Source organism: Cebus imitator, unplaced genomic scaffold (genome assembly GCF_001604975.1).
Source record: "Cebus imitator isolate Cc_AM_T3 unplaced genomic scaffold, Cebus_imitator-1.0 Scaffold137, whole genome shotgun sequence".
Lineage (NCBI taxonomy): Eukaryota > Metazoa > Chordata > Mammalia > Primates > Cebidae > Cebus > Cebus imitator.
Genome location: NW_016107452.1, coordinates 828,301 through 852,989, shown reverse-complemented (window position 1 = coordinate 852,989; position 24,689 = coordinate 828,301). Strand labels below are relative to the sequence as shown.

Genomic DNA, 24,689 nt, shown 5'->3' with positions numbered 1-24,689 from the left:
TTATGGTCCTTACCTTTACAAAGACTATGGTTATGTTGGAGTCTAGAGTTGGCCAAGGTCAACCAGATAGAATTGCAGCTTCTTTTTTTGTTTTGAGACAAGGTCTCTCATCCAGGCTGGCATACGGTGGCACAATTTCAGCTTACTGTAGCCTCAAACTTCTGGGTTCAAGAAATCCTGCCACCTCAGTCTCCTGAGTAGTTGGGACCATAGGCAAGCCTTACCGTGCCTCGCTAATTTTTGTAGAGTCAGGGTTTTGTACCTCTTCGTTGCCAGGTAAAATTGTTCTGAGTATATCCGAATCACCAGTTTGATTAAATCCAGGGAAATCCCCCTCAAACTCCACCAAGTTTAATATAAACCAACATAGTTTGAAAAACTGTAATTAACATTCAAACACATTTTCTATTGATCAGAATTCAGGCTTTATTATTGAACAATGAAAAGAGCTAAAACTTAATTCCAAGCATGTGTAGTTGCAGTTTGCAAAGCAGAATATTGTTCACAAAACACATTCAGTATTTCAAAAATACTTATTTGAAGAACAGAATATATTGCAAATTGTTCGCTTCTAAAAAGCCCGTTTTCCCACTTAGTCTAAACTTTGTAATTTAATATTAAGCAATGATGTTATTTTGTACGATCTAGTTAAATAATGTAATGAGAATCGCAGTTGGCAGAATAAAAAATTTTGTAGATGTATGCAGTTTTCCAAAATAGTGTTCTATAAATTCAGTTTTCAGCTTCCAAAGATTGGTTGCCCATAATAGACTTAAATATAAAATGATGGCTAAAAAATACAAGCATACAAAAGTGTAGAAAAGAAACTAACAAAAGTCCACTCTCAATCTCATAAAAGGTGAGAGTACGGATGCTAAAGCAAAATAAATGTAAGTTGTTTTTTCTCTGTTTTCTTTTAACATGCAATCTGCTTCTTTGTTCTGCGTTAGGGTTACCCATTTAAGTTACAGGTTATAGTGCATTGCCGGGAATGAAAATTGATCAGATATGCACCTTGTCATTTTCTTTTAAATTGTGGTTTTGAACTTCTAAAAAGGGGGTAGGCATGAAGAAAAACAAATCGGAACCTCTTCAGAGATTTGTGTTCTGATAGAGCAGATAAAATACAAGTCCCACCAAGAGATGCAGCAATTCAAAAGGATAATGGGCTAACAAGGTGTTATTGTCATCATGGGACAGAATGAGCAACAGGCTGAGAAGTTTTTGGATTATATAGCACTTAGAATCTCTGATTTAGGGAATTCTTGTTAATAAAATATACACCCAGTTTCCAAGAGAAAACCTTTCAGGTAGCCTAAGCTTGGTTTTCTGGAGTGATGAGACACATGGCTACTGTGGTTTGTTTTTAAAAACAGACTGGGTTTACACAAGTGTGAAAGACTAGGAAACAGCAAGATTTTAGTGCATTTTGCAGAAGCCTTTTTATCTGTGTGGACACGCTGGATCATTATTTCTGATCCCCTAGACCCCAGAAAGGACAAAATCCGAAAAAAACGTGTAGGTGAAATTGGCTGACTTTGCCATATTGCTATGGACATTGATCCTGTGTTGCTATTTTTCAATAAGTAAAATTTTTATTATTCTTACAAATCATCAACCTGTAAGTCAGGACGAAACTTGCTTGGAGGACACATTGGAGAAGAGCCTATGAAGGGATGCTGAACTCACAGATGTACCTCTTGCTGCTGCGACAGGCTTCATCACTCCACTTGCCTTGAGCTGACTGGGAGAACAGGACACAGTTTTCCCGCTTGCCACCATCAGGCTGTGCACGGTCCCAGTTGAGGAAGGAGATGGCAGCTCCATTGACATCAACAAACTTGCCTTCCGTGACCATATCATTGATGCCCAGCCAAAAGTCATTGACACCTGGCAGGCTCCTCTTACCATAGTCTCTGAGGGCGTTGATTTCGTCGGAGTTCCTGGGGATAACCAGGATTCCTCCTTTGGAAATGCAGTCTTCATTAGCCTCATGGAACTGCTTCAAGGCTTCTGAAGCAAGGTAGCATTTCTTTTGAACTTTTGTGCCTCGGAGACAGACTGTGAAGATGTGAAATTTAACAAATGAAGTTGCATTTTGAGTATATTATGGCTAGGGCTGGACCTGGCAAATAGCAAGAAGTATTTGTGGGATGAAGTATGATAATGATGAGACGACAGTTTTGTATGCGCCAGACAACATGCTAAGCAGTTTCCGTAAATTAAGTCACATGATCTTGACAACCCCATGAAGTTGTATTTTATTACCCCCATTTTTACACGTCAGGATATTTAGGCTTAGAGAAGTTGTTACTTGTAACAACTCAGCATTTTTTTTAGAGGTAATTTATACAGCTTGTGAGACTATAGCTACGCAAACCCAGGTCTGCCGTACTTCAAGACATGGCCTTAAACGTCATGCTGTTCTGATACACACAGGCTTGCTAATCTGTGTAGCTCCATTATGTGCTGGATTTCCTTGAGAGTTTTGTTACTAGATAGTATTTCACATCTATTTTAAAAAGCCTGGATACGGTGGCTCACGCCTGTAATCCCAACACTTTGGAAGGCCGAGGTGGGCAGATCCATGGGGTCATGAGTTTGAGACCAGCTGGACCAACATGGTGAAACCCTGTTTCTACTAAAAATACGTACAAAAATTAGCCAGGTATGGTGGTGCATGCCTGTAATCCCAGCTACTTGGGAGGCTGAGGCAGGAGAATCGCTTGAACCTGGGATGCAGAAGTTGCAGTGAGCCGAGATTACGCCACTGTACTCCAACCCCGGGTGATAATGTGAGACTGTGTCTCAAAAACAAGCAAACAAAAAACAAAAAAAACCTACGTTGGCATGTGAAGAGACAGTGATTTTCTTAAGCAGATAATTGAGTCTTGGTAATATTGTTTAGATTATTCAGGATAAACCAAACTTAAAGATAGTTTTAGGCCATAGCATTGACAAGTCAGGCCTCAGAACCATAGTGCCCAGGTTTCGGTCTCACCTCTGACATTTAACTAGCTGTGTACATCTGGAACAAATTAACTTCTTTGTGCCTCAGTTTCCTCATCTGTAAAATGAGGATAATCATAATAGTGTAAGTTCTTGGAGGAGTCAACATAAATTGTTGAAGGATTAATGGATTTGTGTTTATAAAGAATTGCTGGTACCTGCCGGTGTGGGTAAAGGATGAACAAAACTCACCTTCTGCATAAGCATTTGACCATCTTTTAACTTTCTAATTCTGCTCCCCTGGAAACCTGATGAAGGGAGGATGTCACCCTTGTTACTAGGCAACATTGCTTACGGTAAAAATGACCCCACATTGGTAATATGCATCTGGCCTGGGAGTTAAAAATACTTGATGGAAAGCCATAACTTCAGTGTTCCCTGAAGGCAGTTACTTATAACTAGCCAGGTCTCCTGTGGGGACCCTCGACGCTCTGCTTTTGAAATTGCTACAAAGAATATGAGCTCCTTGGGGAATGAGACTTGTAAACCAAGGCTGTTCCTGAACCTGCCCAGCATGGCTCACTTCTCACCCCTTAGAGAAGAGCTGGTGGGCAGTGTTGCATGTAGCCAGGTGTGGTGGCATGCACCTTCTATCTCAGCTGCTTGGGAGACTGAGGCAAGGGAATCGCTTGAACCCAGGAGGCAGAGGTTGCAGTGAGCTGAGATTGCACCAGCATGCTCCAGCTGTGGGGAGGAACACTGGTGCTGCTCTGTTGGGAGGCTGAGGTTCTAAGCTACATCCTTCCAGCATCTGATGCTGGGTATGTATGGCCCAAGTGAGTCCTGGAGGCCTGATTGGCACTAGTTAACCTCCAATAAATGTTAATCATTTTAGTTATTTCATGCTTGCTTCATTCTATTTCATTACCCTTTAGGGAATAAGTGTGGAGCGACTTTTCAAATGCATTCCTGAACTATTTTTATTTCTATGCCACCCATATATAGGAGAGTGGGGTTGTAAATGAAGCTAATTTCCTAAAACAATCATCTCCCAGTGTTTGGGCCCTCTTATTGGTCCCATTGCTGATTTGTCAATGTTTCTTTTAAAAAGATGTCCCCCAAGGCCGGGTGCAGTGTCTCACACCTATAAAGCCAACACTTTGGAAAGCCATGGTGGGCTGATCCATGGGGCCAAGAGTTCAAGACCAGCTGATCAACATGGTAAAACCCCATTTCTACTAAAATTACAAAAATTAGCCTGGCATAGTGGCACTTGCCTGTAATCCTAGTTACTCGGGAGGCTGAGGCAGGAGAATCTCTTGAACCTGGGAGGCAGAGGTTGCAGTGAGCTGAGATTACGCCACTGTGCTCCAGCCTAGGCAACAAAGTGAGACTCCATCTCAAAAAAAAAAAAAAAAAAAAAAAGTCACCCGGAAATTGACCCAGAAATGTTCCTATCTCCTTTGGGACAAGGCACTGATGAAGCGACTTACCTGTCTGCAGGGCTTGTATTTCCTTCAGGGCGTTGACTTCTCTCCAGAGCTTTTCAATTTGAGTCTTCAGATCTCCATCCTTTTCTGGGGAAGGTTTTAGGGTGGAATGGGGTAGGTGAAATGAAGAGCATAGGATTAAAATAAAGTGAAGCTTTGGAATGTAGGATCTAAGGCGATAGTGGTTTTGATGAAACTGAGCTCAATGCAGACAAAAATAATGCGTGAAAATAACTTGTGGCTGGGCATGGTGGCTCACACCTGTAATCCCAGCACTTTGGGAGACCGAGGCAGGTGGATCATTTGAGGTTAGGAGTTGGCGACCAGCCTGGCCAACGTAGCAAAACTCCGTCTCTACTAAAAATACAAAAATTAGCTGGGCATGGTGTTTAGTGCCTGTAACTTCAGCTATTTGGGAGGCTAATGCGTGAGAATTGCTTGACCTTGGGAGGCAGAGGTTGCAGAGAGCTGAGATCATGCCACTGTACCCCAGCCTGAGTAAAGGGAGTGAGACTCTGTCGCAACAAAAAAAGATGAAAGAAGGAAAGGAGGAAGGAAAGAAGGAAAAATTGGACAAGAAGATTACTAAGAGCTTGAGGGCAATCATAATCCTAGAAGGTCCTTCTATGAGATGGGAGGGCCCCTCTCCAGTTCCATCCTGTAACTCTAGGCTTTTGATTTTTCAAGGTCATCTGAGAGTGAGCTCTGTCTCTTCTTTCCTGTGTGTTCCATCTGCTGGGATCACTCTTGCTCCAGCTCTTTCCTGTATCCTTACCAAGCTTAACTATCTCCTCTTCTGATTAGACTTTCCTTGTTGTCCTGTCATTTAGTATCCCTTCAGCTAATCTATCTTTGAAACCTATTATTCATTCTCTAGTCTCTATTCACATTTTCTTCCATTTTTTATGGAATATTTTCTATATTTTCTGTTCTCTATTTTATTTCATCTGACTCGTTGTTCATGGTGCTTCTGATGCTTAACATGATGCTTGGCACATAATAGGTGCTCACAGTATTGTCTATGAATACACACTTTATGGTATACGAGATGGTTACTTTCACATGCTCTTCAAAAGTAGCTATGAAGGGAGAACAACTAGATTCCCATTGAAGAATGAGGACAAGTCGAATTAGAGAAGTAACTTGATAGATATTTGGCAGAACTCATACTCAGATGTATTTGGGTCCCCAAGTCCCCTGTTGGTGGTGCTCCTACTCAACCCATGCCTCAGGTATGGTGGCTTCTAGCAGGGTGCAGTGCTAAAGGCTCATGTAGAAATACATCTGTGTTGGGTACTAGCAACTTCTTCAGTCTTGCATGTTCCTGGATGAGGCTAAAGGATCTTCATAGCTGTCCTTGACCAATCTTGGCTATAAGAAAGTGGCGGAAAACAAAAGACCTTGGCTAAATCAAAATTTCAGGTCTAATAAGGATTCTCGTAGAGACTGGCAGCTTGTGAGCTCTCCAAAGGCATTAACTAAAGATCATAAATAATGAAGTATTAAAAGCTACCATATACTGCTTGTCAGAGATCAATTCTTTTAGTAGTGTTTTGAGAGAGATACTATCCTTGTCTCCATTCTACAGAAGAAACAGAGGCCCAGAAAGCGGAATTCACCTGCTGAAGGTCACCCAGAATTGGGATTTGAATTTGCCCAGCTGGAGGCCCATTCTCTGTTCATCCCTCCAATCTGCTTCTCACAGTGAGTGCCTCTACCTTCTTGGACCCTAGCACATGTAGACAGAGAACATACTTAAAGCTTGGTAAGAACTGTCCCCAGTTGCTGCTTTGTGGGGTTGCCATAGAGTGAATCTATGTTTGGTATTGGATTTTTCAGGGCAGTCTAAAATTCCCATGTGCTAATTCACTGTCTTCTTAAACATGTGCTTCATAAGCCAGATGTTGCCTCATTTGGGTTAGGAAACTGTCTTCTGGAATATCTAGGGGTAGTCCCCGATTCTTGTGTAGTTAATGCTGCGCGTCAGTTTTCAAAACATCCCATAGCTCAGCTCAGAAATTCAATAACTGAAGGATTTTATTGATGTGATCATTTAATCCAGAAAAAAATAAAAGGGTACATTTAGACTTGCAAATTCATCAGCTATTGGGGGGCCGGGCTTGCAAAGGCTACTGAAGACTTGCTTCCAAGATATAAGCAGGCACCTCTACACATGTCATCCCCCATCCCTCTCAGCTTCCTGCTCCATTCTCCTTAAATAAGTGGTCTCCACTGGGAGATGGTAAACATTGTAATTAACATGGAGAAACATGAATGAATATTAGGCTCCTGGGAGATGGTTATGAAATTCATTATCCAGGGACTGGGCTGTAGCTTCCATCCTTTGTAGTTCATGTAGATGTCTTGCGTGTACATCAAAGGGAATATGTGGAGCAACTACTGTGCTGTAAAAGTTTTATTTTATTCAGGAATGCAACACATACACTGGTGAGACCAGTGAAGTAAGTACCTGGGAGATCTTGTGTTTGAAGCTAAATTTTTCAATGGCTATTCTGAGTCCCCCAACAGGCTCCCTTTCATTTTACTGTTGCTCTCCAGAAGTAGACACAGGGTAGAAACACAAAAAGAATTCCCAAAAGAAAGGGCCAGTGAAACCATTATATGGTGTTGGGTTTTCAAGGTGTATGGGTATGGGCATTGCCATACACTGAAGATGGGAAGGTGGGTTGGTGTTACATCTGGAGAGACAATTAGAAAATATGATTAATGTGCAATTTTAGTTTGGGAAAGGTATCATAACAACCTAACATGGGGAGCAATGTATGTGTGCAAAGCAGTTACTTGGGGCTATTGAATCAAAAAGAGAGGTATCGGGAAGTTCAGCAAGACGTATTAGATTAAGTCATGGCCCATCCAGACAATGGAATATTACACAGCTGTTAAAATGAATAAAGCATTGCTTACACTGGTAACTATCCAAGATTTAGTAGGTGAAATAAATTCATTTACCTGCCAACCTGCCAAACATTTTGCAAAGCCAAGTCTTTGTTAAAAATATCTTTTAACTGTGCATTTTTACCACTCTGGGAATAGGCCAGCTGTGGTGGCTCACATCTGCAATCTCAGATTTGGGAGGCTGAGGCAGGCAGCTCACTTGAGGTCAGGAGTTTGAGACCAGCCTGCCCAACGTGGTGAAACCCCATCTCTACTAAAGTGTGTATACACACACACACACACACACACACACACACACAGAGAGAAAGAGAGAGAGAGAGAGAGAGAGAGAGAGAAAAGGAGAGAGCTGGGCATGGTGACAAGCACCTGTAATCCCAGCTACTTAGGAGGCTGAGGCACTAGAATCATTTGAACCTGGGAGGTAGAGGTTGCAGTGAGCTGAGATCACACCACTGCACTCCAGCCTCGGTGACAGAGTGAGACTGTCTCAAAACAACCCCACAAAAAAACAAAATGCGAAACTTCTGGGAATAGTATTATCCAGTAGTTAATATTGTATAATTTTGTGATGAGGATTGGGAGAGAGAAGATGGCTTTCACTTTTGATCTCATAAACATTGGTATTACACTTCAAGGTACTTAAAGTATTTTGTAAGTATATGGATGGGTGGGGATATCATTGATTGACAGGTTTAGGTTTATTTCTTCACCTACTCTAGAATCTACTTTCTTGGACCTAACGGCAAAAAGGAGCAAAAACTGTTTTGAAGGAAGGACATTGCAGAGGTGTGTACACAGTCAGTTTTTTTTTTTTTTTTTTTTTTTTTTTTTTTTTTTTTTTTTTAAAGCGTGCATGCACATGTGGTTATGAGGAACGGGCTTGGGGAAGAAGTGGGGAGAAAAAGTTAGGGGGAGAGAAGAGAGTGGGAGGAGAAGGGAGGGAGGCCCGTGGATAACCTGGGTATGACCTAAGTTGTGATGACTTCAGGAACACCCACGTGCAGACGTAATCACATTCATGCCCTCTTTGCACATTGCTACTGGGTGAGCACCACTCTCACCAGGAGTGCCACTCCATTCAGTGGCGAAGAAATGCCACAAGAACGTGCCACGTCACCCAGCCTCTTCTCTCTCCTGCCTTCCTTTGATACTATCTCCACCAATATGTTTCATCTACTTATGAAAAATATTTTAAACTTTAACTAAAAGAAGTATTACATTTCAAAAGGAAAAACGATTTCACTTAACCTTGCATCAGACCTAAATTTTGTAAATGCTCCTGAAAAAGAGTACCTCATAATCATTAAAGCACAAGATCACTATTTACCCACCAGCCACCTGCGTCATGTCAAAGACTCTCACCTTGTTGAAATGTGTGTGTTTATGTGTGTGCTGGTGAGGTGGGGGGGTTACTAATGAAGTGAAAATGATAAGGAAATAGTGTCATAATCGTTGGAAATATCCTTATATGAAAATGATGCAGAGGATGAGATGAAACACTACCCTGTGTCTTGCTTGCTTCTTTTGCTTTGGCTTCAGCATATTGCAACTACATTGCTATCATCTTTGTTGTTAAATTTTTTAACCTGTTAACCCAATTCAAACCACTCAAAATTTGAGGTTGCCTGGAGATTGATTAAATTTTGCATCACAATGCCTTCATATACTATATGACTTTGAATCTCCCCAACTTCGAGTCAATATGCATTCTCTCTATGGCATGAAAGAGTTAAAATATATGGTATAGACTGTTCATGTACTGCTGAGGATATGGAAATACAAGCTAATGATAACTAATGAAAAAAGAAGTCATCATTACCGAAAGCTCTATCCACTGCTACATATTGAATAAGATTACAGTTATGTTAAAAATATAACTGAATCCAGTTACCCCATAGCTACTAGTGAATCCGTCCTCTGTTAACATTCTTCCTGCCCCATGTTAATAACACCAGATGTTCAGATATCCAGCTGAGCTTTCCTTGAAGCACTTGCTATTTAAGCCCACCTAACAAAAAATACACAATATAGAACTTTTTATGGCCAAGTTTTTTCCCTGTTTATAAATTTTAAAAAAGCCCAGCAGCATGGTTTCTTTAAGATCAAACTATCCCAGAGAATTAAAAGGTCACTTAATCTGGAAATGCCATATAGGCATGAGGGCTTGGTGCCGTCACCAAAGACAGTCTCCTGGAGCAGTGTGGAAATTAACATTGCCCCGCACCTCCCTTGACTGTGGAAGGCTAGAATTTGGCTTGACTGAGAAGCCCCCTTACCTTTCACTCTGCGTTTGCTATGTTTCCTGGCTTTTAATCTGGACGTGTGGCTGGTGGTCTGGTCCAGGAGTAAGGTGATCACCAGGATACAAACTACAAATCCATTCTTTGCCATGGCTCTGGGGCAAGCCTGCCGAGCCACGTTGCCAGCCCCCCTGAAGCAGCTATGCAGAGGTAGACTACACAGCTACATCTTGCTCTGGGATGCCTGGGGCTGGCTTATAAAAGTGAGCTTTGGAGGTTGGCTGGAATCCTGCTGACGAAATGTTTGGATGCCTCTGCTGGCCACAGCATAAGGTGGCCCCTTGTTCTCATGCCTTATGTTAGGCTTATTTATTTCTGCTGCATTTCCTAGTGATTTGCCTTTTTGGAGTGTGTCAATGTTAACTTCAGGTTTTGCCTGCTTGCTTTCTGTTTTAAAGTCTGAGAAGCTTGGGGTCTTTGTAAAAACCTAATATTTAACTCTTTGATTTGGAGCTCTGAATTTTACTGAATGTTCTGGAAAATGGATTTAATTTAGTTTTCAGGGCAGAAAAAGGAAAGTTACCACATGCGTGTGTGTGTGCGTGTGTGTGTGTGTGTGTGTGTGTGTGTGTGTGTGTGTGTGTGTGATGCTGTAGCACCATTCATTTAAGCCAGTGTGTCTACTCACACTTGTGTGTCAGCACAGCTCAAGTGCTGCTTGGAAATAATTTGCTCAATGGGATTTATGGAGACTGTGGAAAGAGATACTTGATGACAAAATACAGGGTTGCAAAGACCTTTTGCCATTTCTAAATCATTTCTAAGTGTCTTCCCACACCCCCACTGTGCTTTTCCTCATGTGTTTTCTCTGTCATTCCACTCTATCCATTCCCAAAATCAGTCTCTTGGTGTGAGCTATTTTGTATGTGGCCTACTCCATCTTGCCCTTCCGGTCTGAACTCACATTGCCACCTCCTCAGAGATACCTTCTCTAGGTGCATAATCTAGGAAGGTCCTGCTCTGTGGTTCTCCATCAAAGCACCCTGCTTCCTTGATAGCCTTCATCACAATTCAGTTCTCATTTAAACTGGAGTCACACTAAGAAATCATCACTCTCAGTGCTGGCGAAGCGCTGGTTTTCTTGTGGGTTCTTGGTTGCGAGGCCAGGCAGGGACAGAAGCGGTCCTTCAACTTGTCTTCCTCCTGTAGGAATTCCACCTCCAGCTTATTCTTCAGGGAAAAAACAGAGAAAATTAAATAAACTAAATGGCTGACAATATTGGCTACGAGAAGAGAAAGTGGGATGAGGGTGTGTGGATGGTGACGGATCTGAAAACATTCTCAATTGAAAGTGTTTGTCCCTGTCACAAATGCTGACAGGCATGGCCTTCCCATTTAGGTGAGCCTCCTCCCCTCAAATCTTAACAGTAAAAGCACCTGGGATGGCAGTGACCTGAAAAAAAAAATCAAATAATAAAAAAAAATCACACACATCAAAGATAATAGGGCGGGAGGGTCCCTGCCCCACCTTGTCCTTGAAGAAGGCAGGCCTCACTGTTTTATTGGAGGCTGAACAATTCCTTTTTTGTAGAGCAGGATGATGTGACCAGCTTGTGTCCTGGGCTGGACTTGAGCTTCTGTAAGGACTATTTAAGAAAAAAACACATTTATAGCCAGGGATAGACACTATAAAAATACTGCCTTTAGACAAAAAGCATTTTGATGAGAATTTTTAAACTGTCACTAGGGTTTCATTTTCTTTAATAAATGGCTGTTTGCAACACATTCCCTGACCACCCTGTGCCATTGGTGTGTTTATTCCACTGGTTGCTATTTTAAAGTCACCCTAAGCTGTTTTCCAGAGTCTCAAGTTCTAATAAACAAATCTATCTGGCCTCATGGTTATTTCTCCATGAATACCCAAGGCCAAACACATTTAAAGGCTGTGTTCAAAGGTTCCAGAGCAGCATTTAAAGGAAGCGATGGACTGAACTAGATTCAGCAAGGCTGAACTGCTTATAGGAAAGATAGCTTTCAGCGTATGTGCGAAGCTGCCTTTGGCTTTCTCCTTGAGTTTCTACTGTGGTTATGACTTGTAGCCGTGGCTGCCAAAAGTGTTAAAGAATTTACAGAAAGGGATGGTGACAGGAAGGGAATTAAGAGACTGCTCCATTGGAGCAGTGTTGCATACAGACCAAGAGCAAGAACTCAGTTTGGGATTGAAGTCTCCGATGTGTCATTGGTCGGCTGTGCAACAGGGGTTGGACTTTCTCGTGTTTCTGAACCTTGCTGTTCTGATCCCTTTTGCAGCTAGTTGAGGAAACCAGAGCATGTGTCTACAACAGAGCCACATTTGGTCCCAGTAGGTGATGAGGGGTGTTTGGGTTTCCTTCCGTCCCATTCGGCAGGTGAACAAGGCCTCCTACTTGCATAAGGTCCTCAGCCTTGCCGCTGACTTGAACCCAACCTCACAGATTCGGTTCCATGTGCACCCGTGATGAACACATTGCTGTTAGAGAACTTCTAAAACATGCAATTATTACATATTACCCCCCACCCTTGGCCAAAGATTTGGCCTTAGACATGCACCTTGTCTTAATCTCTTATTTTCTAGACCAGTGCTGTCCAGTAAAAGTACTGGATGACCACATGTGGCCAGCAGCTGCCATACTTGTTAGCATAGTTCTAATGCCTAGCAGATGGACTAATACTTAGGGGAGGTACTTTGTAAACGGGTGTTACATAAAAATGTTCAACCATCATTCTCAGCAAACTGACAGAAGAGCAGAAGATCAAACACCGCATGTTCTCACTCATAGGCGGGTGTTGAACAATGAGAACGCATGGACACAGGGAGGGGAGCACTACACACTGGGGTCGGTTGGGGGGAAATAGGGGAGGGACAGTGGGGGGTGGGGAGCTGGGGAGAGATAGCAAGGGGAGAGATGCCAGATGCAGGTGATGGGGAGGAAGGCAGCAAATCACACTGCCACGTGTGTACCTGTGCAATAATCTTGCATGTTCTTCACATGTACCCCGAAACCTAAAATGCAATAAAATAAATAAATGGGAAAAAGAGAAGGTTCAACCAAGAAGTTTTGCAGTCAATAGATTTGTGACTTAGATTCAATTCATCTTATCCTTAATCTTAACCTAGGCCCTCTGCTAGGAGATTTTAAATGTAAATCTAGTAAGAAAGTCATTATTAGCCTTGTCTCAAAAAGAAAAGACCCAGCCTTAGTGAAGCGAATGTTCTTAGACTTCTCAACTTCTAAGAGTTAGTCAAACATGGCTCTCCCATATCAGGGCTTGGCTGAGGGATGAGGCCCACCCGGTGGGGAGGGGATCTGGGGCTTCATGGGCTTACCTAGGAGGTCAGTGTGAAATTCCTGGTAAAGTCAGGGCAGTGAAGTGACAACAATGGAATCTCCAGCTTAGGAAAGACTTGGAGTCAACAAATTCCCTTTGCTACTTGTGTCCCTGGTGCAACAGCTGGCAAGTCTCTGAACATTTCCATTGATGGAAAATTCACTACTCAGCAGCAAGGCAGCTGTTTCTACCACCTTAACCAGAAGGCTTTCCTCCTTCTCTTCTGTCTGCTTTACTGACCGGTTATGACCAGCCTCCTTTCTTGAAAAGCTGTAAGGAAAGATTACAGCCCCCGATTTTAACTCGGGAAGTTCCCTGACATTGCTGTGCTTGACTTGCTCTGTTTCTACCACTTCAACTGTTACTCTAAGTTCTTTGGGTTCTCACTGCTTAAGTTCCAGCAGCCTCTGCCTGGTTTCCCTCTGGCTCTACTCTGTGCACGTGGTTGTCACCTCTCTGAGCTGGTGTCTCATGTATGATCTCATCTTAAACCAGCTCCCTCCCCTCTTCCAGGACCCAGTGTTCTCCTTGTTCCTTCCTACCAGACATGATGCTGAGCCCACTGTCGCCTTGGCCCCGCATAGGCAAACACCTCCCTTCTTTACTTCCCAAAGCAACATGTACTTGTGGAAAAATGCACAGGTGACATCACACAGACCTGGAGTTGAACTGTGGTGCTCACATTTGCCAGTTCTGTGATTTTTTGGCAAGCTCACTAACCTCTCTGAGCCTCACATTCCTCTATATGGAGAATCATAAAGATTATTTACCAGCAACGTTGGGGAGATTAAACAGATACCCTGAGAACAGTTACAATAGTGGCTGATATCCATTCTGATATTTAATAAGTCGAATTGCTACTAATAATCATTATTATCATCATAGTTCTAATAATATCTTAGCTCTTACCAACGTCACCTTGAAGTCCATTCCTCTCCAGGCATTCCCCCGTCCCCATCTGGTTGTCCCCTCTAACCTGCCCTCCAGCACTCACTGCAGTGAACAGTCTGTTTTTTAAGGAGGCAAGCATTTGGTTGATGTGTTATTCCTAGGTGTACTGCCATTTTAAATTTATTGTGAGTTTTGCCTGGCCCTTCTGCCAGATACTCCAAGAATACAAAAAAAGTCAGTATTCCTTTCCCTTCCACCAAGAGCAAGGGCAACCCACAGTGGAAAAACCTTCCCAATTCCTCTCTGTGGCCTTCCCAAGTTTAGACTTGGTAGAAAAAGTTTTTGGCCTTCAGGTGACAACAACAGGGTCCTTGTTCTTCCTCCGAATTCAGAGGCTTGCTGGCTCTAACGGGGCTTGCAGTGAGATGACTGTAGTTTGCAGAGTGGACCACTGGGAAAGTTTGCCTTTCTGGGGATTAACTAATTTTCCAACGATTATGCTGGTGGAAATTGAGTGATGGAACGAAGGTCATGTGGTGTTCTCCTTGAGCTGCTTAATAAACAGTAAAGCTATTCCTTTTTATTCAATTTACATTTTTAAAAAGATTGATATTTGGTCACCTTTCCAGCAAGTGCTTCCTGAGTCTGAAAACCTAAATGGAGAAATTGAGGAAATTGTTCTTAACGGGTAAACCAAGGAAATTGTGTCCCTGATCCCTGTTTCTCACCAAGAATAGGAAAAGGAACCAGATAGTTAGATGAATTGTTGGCATAAGGTATTATGTATACCTGTTTAGGTTCTGAGGTTAATAAAGAGAAAAAGGCCAGGCGTGGTGGCTCATGCCTGTAATCCCAGCACTTCAGGAGGCTGAGGTGGGCAGATCACTTGAGGTTAGGAGTTCAAGACCACCCATGGACAACTTAGCAAAACCCCATCTCTACTAAATACAGAAAGATTAGCCAAGTGTGGTTGTGTGTACCTGTAATCCCAGCTCCTCAGGAGACTGAGATAGGAGAATTGCTTGAACCCAGGAGGCAGAGGTTTCAGTGAGCTGAGCTTGTCAGCCTGGGTGACACAGCAAGACTTTGTCTCCAAAACAAAGAGAAAGCAACAGATGGGGAGAATGATGGAAGGATGGAGAAAATTTGATATTGCACAAGTTGATCTTAAGGGTTTCATGGGACATGCAGCTGGATTTGTTTAGTTGATGATTAAAAATAAATGTTGGGTATGTAAGTGAGGTTGAAAGAGAGTTGGATTAGGAAATGAATTATTGTTAATAGAGAATTAATATACTAATAGTGGGAAACCTTGGTCATGGGTTTGAAGCCAGGACACATGTGGAGAAATGAAGAGGGCTCAGAGACAAATCTCTGAGGATTCAGATATTTGAGAGGTGAGTAAAGGCAGCCAAAAAGGATTCAGTGGTCAGGAAAGCTAGAGGAAAAACTGCTTTTCTCTCTATTGATTCAAGAAACAGCTTTTTGAACATAAGATGAAAGTTTTTAGGGAGGAGGGGGGAGACAGAACTGGCAAATACATCAAAGAAGCAAAATAGAAAAGAAAAATAAACCTTGGTTTTGGGACTTAGAAAATGACTTAAAATAACTTCTCTAATGCATTAGATGTGAAAGCCAGATTGCAGTGAGGAAAATACTAAGTAGATGTTAAAGAGGTGACTTTAAAATTATAAAGCTGTGATACAGGAAAATACCTTGGATACAGGGGCAGAGAGGACCTTCTGAAACAAGCTATGAAGAGAAAAACCCATAAAAGAAAAACTGAGAAATTTCACTCAAAATTAAAATGTTTGACATGACAGAAGTTTTTATAAAGTTAAAACAAAAACAACAACAAAAAAAGAGCCCCATAGGAGAAAATATTAGCAATACAACATAAAAGGAATTATGATTCAGACTATATAAGAACTCTTATAAACATACTGGGACAGGAATTTTTTAAAAGAAAAATGGGCAAGAATATGACTAGGTAATACACAAAAGACAATATCAAAACGGGAAAAACGAAACAAAACAAAACTAAGGTAGGATCTTACTAACAAGCAGGAAATGTATGTTCAAACAGTGGCTTTGGGCCAGGCGTGGTGGCTCACGCCTGTAATCCCACCACTTTGGGAGGCCGGGGTGGGTGGATCATGAGGTCAGCAGTTTGAGATCAACCTGACCAACATGGTGAAACTCCATCTCTACTAAAAATACAAAAACTAGCTGAATGTGGTGACGCTCGCCTGTAATCCCAGCTACTCCGGAGGCTGAGGCAGGAGAATTTCTTGAACCCGGGAGGTGAAAGTTGCAGTGAGCTGAAATTGCACCACTGCACTCCAGCCTGGGTGACAGAGTAAGACTGCATCTGAAAACAACACAAAAAACAGTCGTTCCATCATTTATTAATCTTAGGGTGGTGATGATTGTGGTGAGTTTGATTATATTGAGTACTGAGGACCTATGACAACCGTTTTCACCCATATTGGGGCAAATGTAAATTGGTGTGGCTACTTTGAAGTCTAATAATAAACCAAAAAATGTGTATGCTTATCCTCTAAGACTTCTATCTAGATGTCTCTGGTAGAGAAACATTTGCACATGCATACATACAAAAAGGCATGTAAAAGGGTGGTTATTGCAACATGAATTCAGTATGAAGAAGCTAGAAAACATGTATCCATTGCTGGATACCGTAGGGAGCAGCTCGGTATAGTTTGGTATTTTCTGACTGTGGAAAACTCTGAAGCCATCACAAAGAAGTAGGAAGATGTCAATGTTCCAACATGAGCTAGGTGGAGTGGTGAACACCTATAATCCTAGCTACCCAGGAGGCTGAGATAAGAGCATCACTTGAAGACAGGAGTTTGACCAGCCTGGGCAACAGAGCAAGACCTCATTTCGCAAAAACAATTTTTTTTTTAATTAGCTGAGCAATGTGGTGAGTGTCCATAGTCCTAATTACAGACCCAGGAGGCTGAGGTGGGAGGATCACTTGAGTCTAACAGTTGGAGGCTACACTGAACTGTAATAGTGTCACTGTACTTCAGCCTGGGTGACAGAATGAGAGCCCATTTCTGAAAATACAAAAATAAATAGATGTTCCACCATGGACAGTCCTGTAAGACACACGGTGAGTAAAAATAACATCAGAACAAAATACATGGTCTAGTATCATCCATGTAGGGCACACTCAAATACTTGGTTCTTTCTGTGGATGTTTGCGTGTTCAGGAAGGTTGTATTTTGTATTTTGGGAGCAGGTGGGAAGGGTGTGTTCTGGGTGGAATTGGTGCTTTTGTAATCTCCAGCCCCAGTTCCCACCACTACCCCATTTCCTACATAAGCCCAGCTCCAGACTCAAAATTTTGAATGTACCTCACTCTTCAAGCCAGAAATGTGCTAGCCACAGGGCCACACACATCCATGCCCACAGGCCGGTGGGCAGAAGGTAGCCCTAACCACAGGCTGTGCTGGAATGGCTGTGTGGGGTAGTGGTTCAGTTGCAGATCCTGGAACTAGATGGCCTTGGTTTGAATCCTGGCTTTCTTGCTGCTTAGCTGTGTGCTGTTACCATGCCTCCTATCTCACAGGAAGAGAGGGTAATAAGTGTAACTACCTCCCAGGCAGAGATTAAATTTGTGAATACACACAAAATTTCTTGGAACAATGCTTGCCCTATAGAAAGTGCTAACAATGGGCCGGGTGTGGCTCACGACTGTAACCTCACACTTTGGGAGGCCGATCACCTAAGGTCAGGAGTTCAAAACCAGCCTGGCCAGTGGGGTGAAACCCCATCTCTACTAAAAATACAAAAATTAGTCAGGCATGGTGGTGTGTGCCTGTAGTCCCAGCTACTCTGGAAGCTGATGCAGGAGAATTGTTTGAACTTGGAAGATCAAGGTTGCAGTGAGTCAAGATCATGCCATTGCACTCCAGCTTGAGCAACAGAGAGAGACTCTGTCACACACACACACACACACACACACACACACACACACCTGCTAACAGTGTTCATTAAATAGATGGTAGTGTTGAACGGTTTTCATCCTGGTGTGAACTTTTTGTCAAGGGTGAAGCTAACTGTCTAGTGAGCTCTCCTAGGGCCTCTGTAGGAAACCTTGCATCCCGATTCTCCCCTAACGTGACTGGGTTGGTAGGAAGCTGAATGAAGGCTCACAGGAGCCCTGTTTTCTGTATTAAACATAAGCTTTCATTGGTGAGCAGTAGCCACAGGTTCACAACTGCTAGTCTGCTGACAATGCAGGTAACTGCATACCATTTTAATGGATATGTAATACTCATGTACCTTACTTAACCTTCCCAAATGTTTAATTACCAATTTTTCCTCTACTGTAAATAATGAGATGAACATCTTTGTCAATATCTTTTCTATACTCTAGGTAATTTGCTTAGGACACATGGTTCTTGAAGGGGATTGATTGAAAGGCAACGTAGTCTAATAGTTAACAACCCAGACTGGAGCTGGAGCATCTGGGATCAGATCTAGGCTCTCTATTGGCTGTTGCATCAGGTTTCCCCATCTATCAAATAGGGGCAATAGTGGGATTTAAAGTATAGCGCTACTGGGGGCTTAAATAAAATGATGCTTATAAAGTACCTGCTTAGAACAATGTCTAGCTGGTGTAAGCATGAGTAGATAATAATCACTGGGTGAAAGGAAGTGAATAGTTTAAGATTCTCAGCACATATTCTCAATTTTATGTTTGATAGGAAAGAGGAGGTCTTAGCCTGTCTCTTTCCCAGGAGGAAGGGCTACCGATTAGACTGGGTCAATTTTTTTATTATTATGCTTTAAGTACTGGGATACATGTATGGAATGTGCAGGTTGGTTACATAGGTATACACGTGCCATGGTGGTTTGCTGCATCCATCACCCCATTATCTACATTAGGTATTTCTCCTAATGCCATCCCTCCCCTATCCGGTGTTCACAATAGCAAAGACTTGGAACAACCCAAATGCCTATCAATGATAGACTGGATGAAGAAAATATAGCACATATACACTGTGGAATACTATGCAGCCATAAAAAAGGATGAGTTTGTGTCCTTTTCAGGGACTGGATTGGGTCAATTTTTAGAACAGTGATTGGGCCACATGGATCAGCAGGGGAAGTCACCGGCTCTTAAAAGGGCTCCACTGAGCCTCTTTGAGCTTTCCTTCTGCTCTGTTTCTCTGTGATACACAACTGAGTGGATGGTGACAAGGTCCTGAAATACAGGTTTAGATTTAGAAAGATGCCAAGGCTCCTAAGTTTGGGGAGATACTCTGTACTCTGTGTTCTAGCCCAGCACACTGTAGAGTTCTCTGCAGCGAGGTTTGGGCACAAGCTGGTCTGTATGTCCCTTTGCCATTGTCTCTGTGCATGGAGGAGGAGGGCTGGATGGGCCAAGGCAGGATTTAGGGACGGTTGTGTTCCCTGATATAATTTTTTTTTTTTTTTGAGACAGGGTCCCACTCTGTCACCCAGCCTGGAGTGCAGTAGCGTGATCTCGGCTCACCACAACCTCTGCTTCCCAGGTTCAAGCAATTCTCCTGCTTCAGCCTCCTGAGTAGTTGGGATTACAGGCATGCACCACCATGCCCAGCTAATTGTTATTTTTTGTGTGTTTTTTTCTTAGTAGAGACTGAGTCTGCCATGTTGGCCAGGCTGGTCTCGAACTTCTGACCTCAAGTGATCTACCCATCTTGGCCCCCTAAAATGCTGGGATTATAGGCGTGAGCCTCAGTGCCTGGCCTGTGCTCTCTGATATAACGTAATGATGCCCCAAATGTCACCATCATACGTAACTGTATATTAAAAAGGGATATGCCAATTTTCCCAACAGGAAAAAAAAATGTGTTAGAGGTAGATTTCAATTTTATTTCACCTCTCAGATGTGTGGAGAGATCCCTGCAGGCTAGGGAGGAAGATGGCAGGCTTAGTGGAGAGTTACTGGCATCTGGAAAACACTGCTCTTTTTCTCAGAGGCGAGAGCCTTGAGGGCTCCAGAATGTGAGACAACTTTTCTTTCCTTTCAGGAAACTGCCAGCACATCCATTTTGAATGTCTGGTCAACAGCGACGGAGTTAGTGTTTTATTAGTGTTTATTAGCGTCTTGTTTTCATCTCGGGAAGCTTTTTCAGCTTTTGCTTTTTCCCTGAGCAGCAGAGGGGCTGTCCAATTTGCATTGGATGCTGTTTTTCGCTAAAGGGTTTCTTCAAGTGGAAACCAGACAGGAAACACTCGCAGAGCTGGGCCATTTGGGTGTGGAGACATGAAGTCCAGGAGACGGGTTGATGTCTCTGAAAGACCCACATTCACCACGCCTGGCTTCTTCCTGTAATTTATTTCTGCCCGAAGAGACTAGGCCACGCTCCAAAATATATACCAGATAGCTCGGATTGTGTCTGAAAAACCTAGTAGTTGCCTTTAAGTATCTCATATTGAAAATAGAGAAACAAACACAGCCTCTGGCTTTTTTGATGGTAGCTCAGAAGGAGTCAGTAAAAAACTTACTTCTAACCAAAAATTAAAATGGCATTACTCAAAGGGGATTAATATATTGGACTTCTAAACCATCATTAAAATTCTGCTATAAAAGAATATTGATCAATGCAGAAAATACCCATAAAAGATTTCGAAGGTGGGGAAAGGCAATTTATAAAAAAGAATGCAGGGGCTGGGCACGGTGGCTCACTCCTATAATCCTAGCACTTGGGGAGGCCAAGGTGGATGGATCACCTGAGGTCAGGAGTTCTTCGAGACCAGCCTGACCCATATGGTGAAACCCTGTCTCTGCTAAAACGACAAAAACTTTAGGTGGTCCTGGTGGCATGCACCTGTAGTTCCAGCTACTCGGGAGCCTGAGACAGAATTGCTTGAACCTGGGAGGTGGAGGGTGAAGTGAGCTGACATCGCATGATGGCCCTCCAGCCTGGGTGACAGAGCAAGACTCCGTCTGAGGAAAAGCAGGCGGTGGAGAGCCGTGGGTAGAGGGGTGTGTGCACATGAGTATCTGTATGTTAGGCATAGGTCAAAATAATAGTGGTTCCTTTGAGAGGCTGAGATGATTGTTTATTTTCTCATATGTTTTATGCGGAAGACTTAGAAAACCAATGTTTTAAATAGACATTTTATTGAAATACAAACACAGAAACAGGCCCAAATTGGAAGCATACAATTTTCGGATTTTTCATAAAATAAGCATGAATGTGCCGTTAGACCTAGGTGAAAGCCAGCTGGGTACTTGCAACACTCCAGACATGTCATGGTGCCTGTCGTAGCCACGACTCCATGAAGGGTGAACATCTTCAGTGGCTTGGGAAGGTGTCACTTGGCAAGGCTCACCTGTGCCCCAGACTTCCCTGTGTGTGTGTCTGGTTACGGAGAGCCACCAGCTTTCTCTGCAAGATGCCCACAGCACCAAAGCAGGAGGCTATGAGAGATGTCCGTCTCCAGGGCTAGCCCTGCAGACCCCCAGTGCCAGCATCAGATCTTCATAGACAGCAGTTTACAGACTGCTTAACCAGTGTGCACAATTGCATGAGGTCAAATCCCTGTAATAAACCCTTTCCAATGTGTGCATGTGTGTGCTCAGCACGGTGGCTGACACCTGCAAGCCCAGCACTTTGAGATGCCGGGGCGGGCAGACTGCCTGAGCTCAGGATTTGGAGACCAGCCTGGGAAACATGGCGAAACCCCATATCTACTAAAAACACATAAAAAAAAAATAGGTGTGGTGATACGTGTCTGTAATCCCAGCTACTCTGGAGACTAAGGCATGAGTATCACTTGAACCAGGGAGGTGGAGGTTGCAGTGAGCTGACCGAGATCGTGCCACTGTACTCCAGCCTGGGTGACAGAGCGGGACTCCGTCTCTAAAAATAAAATGGAGTTAAATTTAAAAAGTGTGTGTGTACATGCACACATGTGTATCTCCTGATGGGTTTGTTTCTCTGACTGAGTCCTGTGTGACACAGCATTAAAGAGTGGGTGGTGGGTGGTGGTGGTGAACCAGGTGGTTCCCAACAACTAGTCCATCCTTCTTGATACTCACTCATACTTACGTGGTCTCCTCACACTGAACAGCCATGACCTGTGTAATGGATAGGATATTGAGGAAATGGGAATATGTGACCTCCGAGAAAACGTCATCCAAAGTATTTTTTTTTTTTTTTTTTTTTGAGACGGAGTTTCGCTCTTGTTACCCAGGCTGGAGTGCAATGGCGCGATCTCGGCTCACCGCAACCTCCGCCTCCTGGGTTCAGGCAATTCTCCTGCCTCAGCCTCCTGAGTAGCTGGGATTACAGGCACGTGCCACCATGCCCAGCTGATTTTTGTATTTTTAGTAGAGATGGGGTTTCACCATGTTGACCAGGATGGTCTCGATCTCTTGACCTCGTGATCCGCCCGCCTCGGCCTCCCAAAGTGCTGGGATTACAGGCGTGAGCCACCGCGCCCGGCCCATCCAAAGTATTATAACTTCCACTTCTTTCTTGGATTGCTTGCTCTGGGGGAGGCCAGCAGCCATGTCACGAGGACATTCAGCCAGATCCACCCAGCTAAACCACTCCCAAATTCCAAACCCACAGAAGACACTAACTGTTGATTATTATTTTGAGTTGCCAAATGTAATTGTGTTTGTTTTATTTTGTAGAGACATGGTCTCATTCTGTTTTCCAGGCTGAAGTGTGGTGGTGCGATCATAGTTCACTGCAACCCTGAATTGCTGGACTCAAGTGATCCCTCCTCCCTCAGCCTCCAAAGTAGCTGGAACTTAAAAGTGTGCACTGCCATACCTGGCTAATTTTTTAAAAGTCTACTGTAGAAACGTGGTCTCCCTGCGTTGCCTGGGCTTCTCATGAACTCCTGGTCTCAGGCAATCCTTCCCCCTCAGCCTCCCAAAGCCCTGGTATTACAGGTAAGAGAGAGTGCACTTGGCCCAGGGGTAACTGTTACACACAGCGTTAGACCCCAAAAACTGAACAAATGATTGTATTTTTGGCCCTAAGTTTTAGGTTGCTTTGTTATCTAAAAATAGATAGAAAAATCATTTCTAAAATCCTGACAGTCATGCTACACATCTAATTCGGTTCATTATATGTTCTGCTGTAAATAACAGAAAGTCTGGGCCCAGGATGGTGGCTCACGCCTGTAATCTCAGCAATTTGGCAGGCTGAGGTGGATGGATCACTTGAGGTCAGGAGTTTGAGACCAGCCTGGCCAACACGGTAAAACGCTGTCTCTACTAAAAACACAAAAATTAGCCTGGAGTGGGGGCAGGTACCTGTAATCCCAGCTACTCAGAAGGGTGAGGCACCAGAATTGCTTAAACCCAGGAGGCAGAGGTTGCAGAGAGCCGAGAGTGAAACTCCATCTCAAACAAAACCAAACAAACAAGTGTTCTGTTAACAAGAGAATTGGCTGGGGCAGCTTTCAGATAGGCAGCCACAGAGTATTTACCTGACAAAATCCTACAAATTTTTATCCATTAGATCACAACCTTTTCAGGAAGGACTCTTCTGACTGTGTCAGAACTTTCTTATAAACTCTTTGGGGGAACACGGAGCACTGAGTACTTTGTCTTTGGAACACAAACCCCTGTGCTTGGGATGATTTGTTATTGAATAGTGCCTGTATCTTTGGCTGAACCACACATCTCGAGAATGGGATCTGAGCTCATCAATGGGTCTCTGATTCCTGGCTTAGGATGTAGCACCTGGCACACGTGACTCCAAGTTCCTTCTCCTCCTCTGCCTCTCTTAACTCTGTTATTTCTAGTCCATAGGAACCATTTTGAGAAAGTCAAAATCTGGTTTTCTGCTAATTTTTTTTTTTTTTGGAAACAGGGTCTTGCTCCTATCCAGGTTGGAGTGTGGTGGTAAGATCATAACTCCCCGTAGCCTCAACGTCTACACTCGAGGAATCCTCCCACCTCATCCTCTAGAGCAGCTGGCGCTACAGGGATGTGTCACCATGCCTGGCTAATTTAAAATTGTTTTGGTAGAGATGAGGTCTCACTTTGTTGCCTAGGCTGATCTCAAAGCCCTGACTTCAAATGATCCCTCTGTCTTGGCCTCACAAAGTGCTGAGAGGACAGGTGTGAGCCACTGTGCTCGGCCTATTTGTAAATGTGTCCTAGGGATGTTGGATGGTCTCGTGGAGTATAGCTGTTTAATAAAGCAAGGGGTTGGCTGTTTAGCAGTGAAATGTTCCCCTCTGAATGGAAGTCCCAAGAGGAGAATTGGGTTTCTCCTTAACTTTATATACCTGACAATGCTTGGTTAAGTATTAATCAGACACTCCTAGAGATGGGCCTGAGTGTAGCGATATCACTGTGTCTCATAGTCACAATTTAGGACTCATGCTCCTTCCTGCTTCCTCTGGAATAACGCCATCTCCCTTAAGGCCTGTCAAATTGAGGAGAGTAGGTAGGTGGAGGTGTCAGGAGGACACTCGATCAAATCTGGTTTGCTGAGCCATGAATAGAGAGGACCACTGAGGAGTTTTGACTGGGCTGCAGTACCCCTCTGTCCACCCTCTTTTAGGTTTGTTTATCTGTTCATTATTCTTTGGCCCTACTATGTGCCAGAAAGTGTCCTAGGTGCAAGGATATAAGAGTCAACCTCACAGGCAAATATCCCTGCCCTCAGAGAGCTTACCTTCTAGTGTTTACTGACACCTGTTCTTTTGAGAGCTATTCCATGAATTTTTAATTAATGCCCATCATTATCTGTGAGATAAAATTTATTTCACATAAAGCAGATCCATACAGCTTTTTTTCTGCCCAGCATTTTTTTTTTTTTTTTTTTTTTTTTTTTTTTTT

At 43.2% G+C, this 24,689-nt stretch overlaps 1 protein-coding gene across 1 annotated transcript; it reads right to left on the bottom strand.

The window, feature by feature from the left end:
* Window positions 1–401: 401 nt before the first annotated feature.
* On the bottom strand, window positions 402–9,930 carry CLEC3A (C-type lectin domain family 3 member A). The gene is made up of 3 exons (XM_017541848.2): window positions 9,632–9,930; window positions 4,443–4,526; window positions 402–2,061 (listed from the first exon to the last, which is right to left on the bottom strand). The coding sequence occupies exons 1-3, from the start codon at window positions 9,744–9,746 to the stop codon at window positions 1,667–1,669; spliced, it is 594 nt and encodes a 197-aa protein (XP_017397337.1). The 5' UTR covers window positions 9,747–9,930; the 3' UTR covers window positions 402–1,666.
* Between the last annotated feature and the right edge of the window lie 14,759 nt (window positions 9,931–24,689).

Excerpts from the sequence above, each read along its gene's own strand:
- CLEC3A (XM_017541848.2), bottom strand. The coding sequence starts at position 9,746 with ATGGCAAAGAATGGATTTGTAGTTTGTATCCTGGTGATCACCTTACTC. Across the intron at positions 4,527-9,631 it reads TAGCAAACGCAGAGTGAAAG|AAAAGGATGGAGATCTGAAG; the intron begins GTAAGGGGGCTT and ends AACCTTCCCCAG. Across the intron at positions 2,062-4,442 it reads AATACAAGCCCTGCAGACAG|TCTGTCTCCGAGGCACAAAA; the intron begins GTAAGTCGCTTC and ends ACATCTTCACAG.